This window comes from Impatiens glandulifera, chromosome 4 (genome assembly GCF_907164915.1).
Source record: "Impatiens glandulifera chromosome 4, dImpGla2.1, whole genome shotgun sequence".
Classification (NCBI taxonomy): Eukaryota; Viridiplantae; Streptophyta; class Magnoliopsida; order Ericales; family Balsaminaceae; genus Impatiens; species Impatiens glandulifera.
In genome coordinates, this window is record NC_061865.1 from 9,340,889 (window position 1) to 9,349,934 (window position 9,046).

At 31.2% G+C, this 9,046-nt stretch overlaps 1 protein-coding gene across 3 annotated transcripts; it reads right to left on the reverse strand.

The window, feature by feature from the left end:
• Positions 1-2,373: 2,373 nt before the first annotated feature.
• On the reverse strand, positions 2,374-8,651 carry LOC124933476. 3 transcript variants are annotated; one of them, XM_047473883.1, is made up of 8 exons: positions 8,432-8,651; positions 6,443-6,495; positions 6,036-6,141; positions 5,614-5,790; positions 3,196-3,681; positions 2,976-3,050; positions 2,803-2,884; positions 2,374-2,632 (listed from the first exon to the last, which is right to left on the reverse strand). In XM_047473883.1, exons 2-7 carry the CDS (start codon positions 6,488-6,490, stop codon positions 2,814-2,816), a joined length of 963 nt encoding a protein of 320 aa, XP_047329839.1. In that variant the 5' UTR covers positions 6,491-6,495; positions 8,432-8,651; the 3' UTR covers positions 2,374-2,632; positions 2,803-2,813. The 3 variants fall into 3 exon arrangements, with proteins under 3 accessions (XP_047329839.1, XP_047329838.1, XP_047329837.1); XM_047473882.1 differs by lacking the exon at positions 8,432-8,651 and having other exon boundaries at positions 3,202-3,681; positions 6,443-6,643; XM_047473881.1 differs by lacking the exon at positions 8,432-8,651 and having other exon boundaries at positions 6,443-6,642.
• Positions 8,652-9,046: the final 395 nt, after the last annotated feature.

Here is a 9,046-nt window from a genome sequence, read left to right on the forward strand (position 1 = left end):
ATCTCAACTATGGACATCTTTCTCTATCTATAAATTTATTAACAGTTTTTTAGAAGTATATTACACACGTGTTTATGAATAATGAACCTATAAACATATTTTTGTTTGTGATGATGATACAAAGCATAAACTCTTTATTTTTTATGTTAGATTCACTTTTCATTACTAAACATGAATTGATAATTATATAACTGACAACTTTTCATTTCAGTTACATAGATTCAGAAAGATGTTTGGTAGTTTATAACAAAATGGATCATCCAGAAGCACACATAAAAATGGGTATCATTCAAGGAAATTTTGAAGGACGTGGTATTAAATGTTTTTGTATGAGTGTTGTCACGAGAAATGGTATACTAGAAGTGATATATGCAGCTTATAAACTCATATTGGCTCAAAGAGAAACAATATAAATCAAGGTCTTACATTTTTTTAAAAGAAATCTTAATGTCTCTAGAATATTTGAAGTATCATATTAATGTTTAGATACAAATTTGTTTTCAAATATTACTCTCTTTCAGAGTGGGAGGTTTCTATTTTCATTGTATCTCATCCAAATACATCTTTTTGTATCCATAAATTTATTAACGTTTTTTCATAAATATAATGCAAAAGTGTTTATGAATGAACCTATAAACATATTTTTGGTTGTGATGATGATACTAAACATAAACCCTTTATTTTTTATGTTGGATTCTCTTTTTATTACCAAACTTGAATTGATAATTGTATAACTGACCACTTTTCATTACAGTTGCATAGATTCAGAAAGAAGATTTTGATACAAGAGAGAAAAATATTATGGTTAAATATAGTGACGAGAATAAAGTGACAGTTATAATGTAGTTAATTGTGAAGAGTGTGTTATGAAATGATTTTAGTTGTATCAGATTTCAGCACGTATTGGAAGTATGTGGAGTATTCAAGTCTTTGTCTAAATTTTGGTGTAAAGGAGGTGACACCGTTTTTGTTGGAGAGGTTAAATTTAGGTTTTTCTTCTTCCAACGATTTTGTATCTTCTTAATAATTGAGTTATGAAAACACATTTTGCAGATGGAGATGACATGGAATGACTCTAATGGACCAGATGGCTTAAATGGAATTAAAATCTTAACTTTCATCTACACAACATGTAAACATAACTGATCACTTTTCATTACAATTAAATAGATTTAAAAAGAAGATTTCAGCACATCTTAGAAGCAAGTTGGTATAGAAGTCTTTGTCTAAACTTGGTGTAATAGAGGGTGACACCGTTTTTGTTGAAGAGGTTAAATTTAGCTTATTCCAACGATTTAGTATTTCTTAATGATTGTTATGAACACATTTTGCAGAACACCACTAAATTTGCATTAAAAAATTTCATTCTTTAACATTAAAAAGAACCAAACTTATAAAATTAATAAAGAAATTAAAATAGTGTAAGTTCATGTTTATATTTATATAAGAATATTTAGTTCATATAAGTTCGTTTATAAAAAATTAAAATATTGTAAGTTCATATATATATATATATTTTCTTTTAATATAAATATATATTAATTTTATATAAATATTTTTTTTATTATATATAAATATATTGAATTAAATATCATATAAAAACTTCATTTATATTTTTTCCCGTACAACGTAGGGTATTTTACTAGTTTTAATTGTTACCACTATTTCTAATAATGATTGATGTTCAGTCCGGATTCACTTATTTGATTTTAAAGTATTATGTAATTATTTATTTATTTATTAAAAATGCAAACATTTAAAATAAAATAAAATATAACCTCCTATTAATTTGAGGCAATGATTTATCCCACTTTCAATGGGAAATTTGACGAAATGACCCTAAAAAATTCTTTAAATACGTTGGTAAATTTAATTACGCAATTGACTACTTTAAAATAAGTTGACGAAATTATCCCATCGCGTAACGCGAAGGGCAGGATCGTCTCGCGAAGAAAAATCCTGTGAAAAGTCCAAAATTATCGTGCCCTTCGCGTGACAATCGTGCCCTTCGCGTTACGCGGCGGGGTAATTTCACAGGCTTTCTTTTCGCATGACAATCGTGCCCTTCGCGTTACGTGAGTATTTCCGTCAAAAAAAATTTAAGTGATCCAGCACATTTAAACCCTTTTTTAGGGTCATTTCGTCAAATTTCCCCTTCTCATATATTGAGTCGGTTCACCTCTACTCAATAATTTTATAATTATCTCTAATGTAGGTAGACCCCTTCAACTTAAAACATTTTCAAAATTTAACTTGTGACATTTAGATTCAACTTAAAACATTTTTAGTGTAAATTTAACTTGTGACATTTAATCTCTAAATAGCTTAGTGAGTTAAAAAAAGTTATAAACCTTTAGAATCAAACAATCAAACAATCAAACTAATATAGTCTGATAAAATCACAAACCAAGTTTGAATATACTCCTTACCATATAAAGATTCTAAATTGTCATCAAATGTTATTAACAACATCCACCCCTAAAAAACCAAATTCACATGTTATCTGCACATCTTTAAAAGTCATTTTTACCTAATCACACGCAAGTAAATCCCCATGTGAGATCTTGCGCATTCTCCAGACCATCCAGCTTATTTACATACTTACTCCAACATTGAGAAACTTTCTCTACATCTGTACAATAAAAAGAGAGTTTAAATCATTAAGGAATGTCTCAAATTTGATTGTTATAAATAAGAAATTATTGGAAGAATTTTGTCCCCTTTGAGGGTCTCTGTCAGCTAGATTAAGCAAGATATTTATAGTCAAAAGAAATAAGCAGTGTGATGGATCCGAAAACATACAGTCTTAATTGCTATTTCAGTCGATCACTTCCGAAATTATCATAGCTCAACCCTTCGGATATTGTGTCCAATCTTCTATTATCTGCATATAGATTGAAAGGAAAAAAATGTTTGCACCATGAACATCATGATTTGAATTGAAGCCACAACAAACAAATATCTCAAAACATTACCTTGCAATTGAGGATTCAAGAAGCTGTCTGAACTAGCTGCTAAGAAAGGAGATCCAGAGTAATTTTCCAGTATATCTGCAAGGACAATAGAAGTATCATCTAAGCAAGTATATGCAGACACATTGTATCAAATCAATTTAATCCAGTTCATCACTAGTATGAGCATTTATGAATATGATAAAACAAAGTTTAATGGAGATAAGGGTTAAGAGAGTAAGACCAGAACCGAGAGAAAAATCGGCGGTTAAGTCTGAAAGACTAAAGTTTCTTGGAATCTGCCCTAGGCTCTCATAAGCAGCATCAGCCCCTAAGAGGGTATTATTATTATTAATCGGTTGTGGATGTGACTCAACACTACTGTAGGATGAAACAGGAATTTGAATTTCTCCAGCTGCATGGCGGGCATCAAGAACATTGCCATTAGGTCCAAACATGCAAGGGGAGCCATTTATATAACCAGTGTCCGACTTCATTTTCTGTCCGTTCATTCCTTGTACCAATCCCATGTTTGAGCTCTGAGTCATTAACATGTTGGATGAAATATTATTTCTTTTAGCATCGTTGGATATATCAACAGTCCCTTGCATATGCATCGATGAAGACCCGCCATTTGAATATGAAGAGGAGCATAAAGGCTGTTGCATATCTCCTGCCTGCAAGGTCGGTCTTGTATACTCTTGAACATAACATGCTGAATTTTGGTTTCCTGTCAGTGGGCAAAACCAAAGGGCAATGGATTAAATATCTCAACTTGAAAATTTAAACTGAAAAAGATTTGTTTTAAATAATAATAATAATTACACATTCCCAACAAACGAGAAATAACCAGCTCCCACTTATGTGATTCAACATAATTATCAAACAACTAAAAGTAGCCCAATAATCGCAAACCTAACCATAATTATTCTCCCATTTATAACTCGATAGCAAATCATATTGCTGACTAGTAACTAACTTCTAGGATCCATGTTACAGCTCAATTTTAACTACCGACAACTCTCAAAGATCTGACCACTAACATTTTCGTGTAGTTACATCTTACAGTGTTCACAAAGATCTAGTCAGTCATCATACATACGCAATAGCACTGTTTCAGAAAGTGTAGAAACAGTAAGGCTATTTGGTAGTGTGCCTAGCTTATGCTTTGTTAAAGTGTATTTATGTAGCACCTTCTAAATAGGTCCAATGTTGGTAGTGTGCCTAGCTTATGCTTTGTTAAAGTGTATTTATGTAGCACCTTCTAAATAGGTCCAATGTTAGTATATGCATGTCTTTGAAACCTAAATTACAAGTTGAATGATCGTCTAAAAACAAGTAGGCCCAATTTTGTGTGCAGGATGCATAATTCATTTTCTTTTCCATAAATATGCAATGCACATATTATATCCATGTGGGGAAAAAAAGTATCTACTTTCTAGCATCCGCCAAAAATATCTACTTTCTAGCATCCACCAGAAATACCTACTTTCTGCATCCGCCGAAAATATTTGTCCAAGGGTTTGTTAGGTACCCGCCAAATATCTAGGATTTGTAGAGGAAATGTAGGTGAGGCTAAGAATGGTCTAAGCGTGAGAGATAATCCGATTCAATCTATTTCATTTCTTACTTCAAATATTATACACTTCATTAACACCTTAACCCACTTAATCACCCACTAACTTTTCTCTAATAACCACCATACTATTACTATTAAGTTGGATTAGATTTAGACTACCAAATAAAATATCATTTTTAGAAATGAAGTTTAAAAATATACATTCCATTCCTTGATATAATAGGGTCACAAACAGAATAGCCCTTTTAACAGAATTCTATTTTGTCATCTTTTGCTTTTAATGTAAACATATTTTAAGACTTGTGCTAGATGAACTCAAAGCCTTTTAGAATTCTTTCACAATGAAACTTACTTGGTTCTTCAATCAGAATTTACATGTTAATCTTAAAGAAACTGTTTTTCACTTTGGTTATCCAATTCAACTTTTCCTAGTTTACATTTAGAACTGGCACCTTAAAGAAGACATGATCTGATTCTATCAAAATTAGCAAAAAAATTTCCTTTAAACAGACATGAGCCGATTGTATCAAAATTATCACTCTAATTTTTCTTTTTAATGCTAATGTTCAGTCAATAACAGCGAACATCGTTACCTTGAGATGTTGATAATCAAGGATATTCCGATATTTGAAAAGGTTTAAGTTGAAGTTGTACTGTTTTGTAAAATAGAGTATATTGATTCAGATTAACGCTTATTTTACAAGTTAGTGGACCTCAATTAGGAAATTTTCATATTTTGGATTTATTCTCAAAGCGTTGAGAAAAACATGAACTAGTGACAAATTACTTCTCCAAATTCAACTATTTTCATTATACACTATATTTATTTGAATAGAAAAAAGTCATAAAAGAAAATCTTGTTCTTTGAAGTCTTGTGTGCAAATTTCCTACTGGCATATATTTCTCCAAAGAAATCTCCCATGGTCTAATCTTTCATATATGTACTCAGATATCTATCTAGTTTGTGAGCTTTGTGAAAATCACAATTGTCAGTTCAATTTTAATACAAGAGATTTCATATAGTGAAAATGAAAGCAAGCACCTTTGAGCATGAGAAGTAAACAGAAGAATGAGATGTCTTACTTAGTGGAATATGAGGTCCATTGGACATGTGAATAGGAGTTCCAATTGATAGTTGTCTCATTAACTCCGCCTGCTTCTCTAGCAACATATTGAATTGAACTATTTGATCCTTCACAAGTAAGCGCAAATGATATGCCTTAAAAAATTCTGGGTTTTCCTCTTCAAGCTTTTGCCACACTGAACAAGTAGTTCATTCTTAATAAAGTAACATATCAACTAATAAAATACAATACAAAAACCTTTATTATTTATCACATCGTATCACAAAAGACAATAAGTGTATGAGAAATAAATACTTATTATATATGAAGGTGTTCATGCATTTATTTATAAAAAAGATGCAATAAAACCACTGTGTTTCAGGAAATGCAATAAATGTCTAAGAAAAACAGAAAATATGTAAGAGGAAAATAAAAAGTTACCAAGTTCAGTAAATCCAGGCTCTATTTTGGCCTTAACCAACAGTGTATGCATCACCTCTTTCTGGCTCATGTGCAGTTGGAGACATTGCTCGATAAGATTTTGAACCTAAAATCAGATGTAGATCAACAATCAGAAGTTATTACTGTTGAAAATTATTAAGATGTACTGTGTATGTCGTAAATTCATGCAATTAAAAGTCTCAGATGTATAATTGACAGCTAATATGACATCCTAAGTAAATATGTTAAATACAATACTAATTCTAAAACTTATTAGCAACTCTTCTAAACAAAATTTCACCATAATTTTGATGTAAGAGTACAATATAAGATGACAGCTACACCTAACATGAGTCTTAGCCAGCAAGTAAGAACGTAAAGAAGTACAAAGATATCCAACCACTTACCAGTTGTATGTCTTCACGTGAGACTCTTCTAACCTCTTCACCAGACATTGTTCCTAAATATATCAAAATAAGAGTTGGGACATATGTTAACATAAGCTTATTTTCATGGTGTAGCAAAGAACGGATATTATTTGAACAATACCCTACAGAACTACTGTAACTTTAATAAATAATAGCTGATAAAAACATGTCAAATAAATAATTAATAGACTGCAGGAGATAAAGATTAATACCATAAACTTCGTATATCTTAAAGATGTATTAAATTGTTCACATTTTTTTTCAAAGTTCTTTGTCTATAATCTTTCCTGTTAAGGATCACATGATATTAGCATTGTTGGTTCTTTCCAGAAATAATTAGCAATATCAGTATCAGCCACAACCATGTCATATGACTTATAAAGAATATACTTTGACGCTTATGTTGCTAACAAAGTTTACAGCAATGTGACTACAATTCCTGTTTATTTTCTTTTTCCTTTTCTGAGCATATATTCAACGCATAAAAGGAAAGAAGATTGGTCTGGCGATAATCGATACAGAACAAATAACCCAAACAGAGAAACTAGCAGTCTAGCACATTCATTGTAAAAAAAGGGAAGAAAATAGTCCTAAGATAATTAGGACAAAATATGCAGACTTTAATATATAATCATATGTTACAAAATAGAAAACCCTTTTTTTTTCTAAAAAAAATGATTCTAAAAAAAAAATTCTAATGGCTGCGTTTGGAAAATGGTTTGTATATGGATCTCGGCCTCACTAAAAAACTGCCAATAATTACATCTGGTCTAAAGGTGTGGTTGCCTGCGGATAAACTGAAATTATGTCACCTTCAAACGCCTCTCGAAGAAGATTACCCTAAATTTGGACATACAATTTTTTAAGCCATCACTGAGCTCAATCAGACACAGCCTCGGGCAAACAGCAAAGCCTTTATTAGGTGTATCCAAATTTTCCCCGTTGCCAAATGGGATCCCCCCAGTTGAAGAACCAACCCAAATGGTGTATCCAAAACCAACCATTATTTATAAACATGATGAAAAATATGTGTGGCTCTTTATCAAAAGAGGAACTCAAACAGACATACAAGATGGGCAACTAAGACATAAGATGTAGATGATTTTGTCATTGTATTTTGAAGAGAACAAAATTTTCTTCATATATTTGGCTGATCTAACTAATACAAGGAGATCATGTTATACAAATAATACAAGATAACTAATAAATGAAATCACAATTTCCTAGGTAGACATAAATTAGTCATGCTGGAGAAGACATGCAATTTCCATCCACTTGGAGTAAACAAATAACACTTAGAAAGGTGCCTAGATTGTATTTTCCACATGGATAAAGTCACTTGACCATAAGTTTTCACAGAAGCAAGCAAATGATTGATAGATGTTAGCTAGGTTAAAGAAGTTGATGATATTGCACTATAGGAAGATCATTACTTCAGTGCTAGTAACAATTGGTTTCAACTTCCATTATCCTTAAGTCCCTGCTCTTAGGTATCAAATTGGAAAAGAGGTGAAACTAATTATACTATCAATTCGAAAAGAATCTTCTCCACCTATACTTGTTTTGTCCTTATTGTCTCTTCAAGTGTGGAAGATGGCAACCTCAAAGTTAATCGGTTGGTAAATGTCATCTATTTCATTGAAATAATTCTTCTCAGCTTGAAATCACTTGACAATCAGAACTCAAACCCCTTCTTCATAGGGTGGACATTGATGGTTTTCCTCTTTTGTAAAGTTGTCATCTAATATGATCAATTAGGAAACTTTTGGTCCTCTTGTTTATAATTTAGTAGTTTGACTGGATTAGAATTCTTCTAACAAGTTAGTATAAAATGAATGAGCTAATGGATAAACCAAAAACAAAACAAACAAAAATCACATTTCCTACAATTGGTACCTAAAAATTGGAAATTTGAAGATGTAAATGAAAAGAATTATATGGGTATATACTATCCAGGAGTCCAATTACCGGATGTGTATTTGCAACCCAGATAACAGTTTCTGATCAGAACTTGGTCCTAGAATAAGAAGTGAAGTTGCTGATCGCCGTCGACAAAGTCACTATCGATTTCCGGATGGTAAGATCGATATCTATGTTGAGAAAATCGGCCGCCGGATGAGATCGCCGCCGACTCCTTTCGGCGCCGAATCACTTTGAGCAAAAGGAAACAAAATAAGAAAGCTGTATAGAGAAGAGGTGCAGTTGACGGCGCAATATATATATATAGAAAGAAGAAAAGAAGTATTTGGAAACTGATTTTTATTTAATTTATTTGGATTTAATGGATTTAAAATAATTGTTTATATTTTAATTTTGTGAATTTCTTTGTAAACACTTGTTATTTTAAAATATATATTATATGAAAATTGGTAGAAAAATATTGTTAAAAATAAATTGGATGAATGATATATCAAATATTGTTAAAAATAAAAAATACTTCTTCCTATATGTTTTTTTAGTATATAAAATTAGCATGACCTCATTTTCATAACTTATCTTTCAATGTAAGGCAATATGAGATTACGATTGAAAATTAATAGTGGCGAAACCTAAAACTACTTAGACAAATTATATTGCTTATTT

Bases quoted from the DNA above. Each gene is read 5' to 3' on its own strand.
- LOC124933476 (XM_047473881.1), bottom strand. From the start codon at position 6,535: ATGTTAACATATGTCCCAACTCTTATTTTGATATATTTAGGAACAATG. The intron at 5,791-6,035 runs GTAACTTTTTAT...CTACTTGTTCAG, and splicing joins GCCTGGATTTACTGAACTTG to TGTGGCAAAAGCTTGAAGAG. The intron at 3,051-3,195 runs GTCTTACTCTCT...TTGTCCTTGCAG, and splicing joins CGATTTTTCTCTCGGTTCTG to ATATACTGGAAAATTACTCT.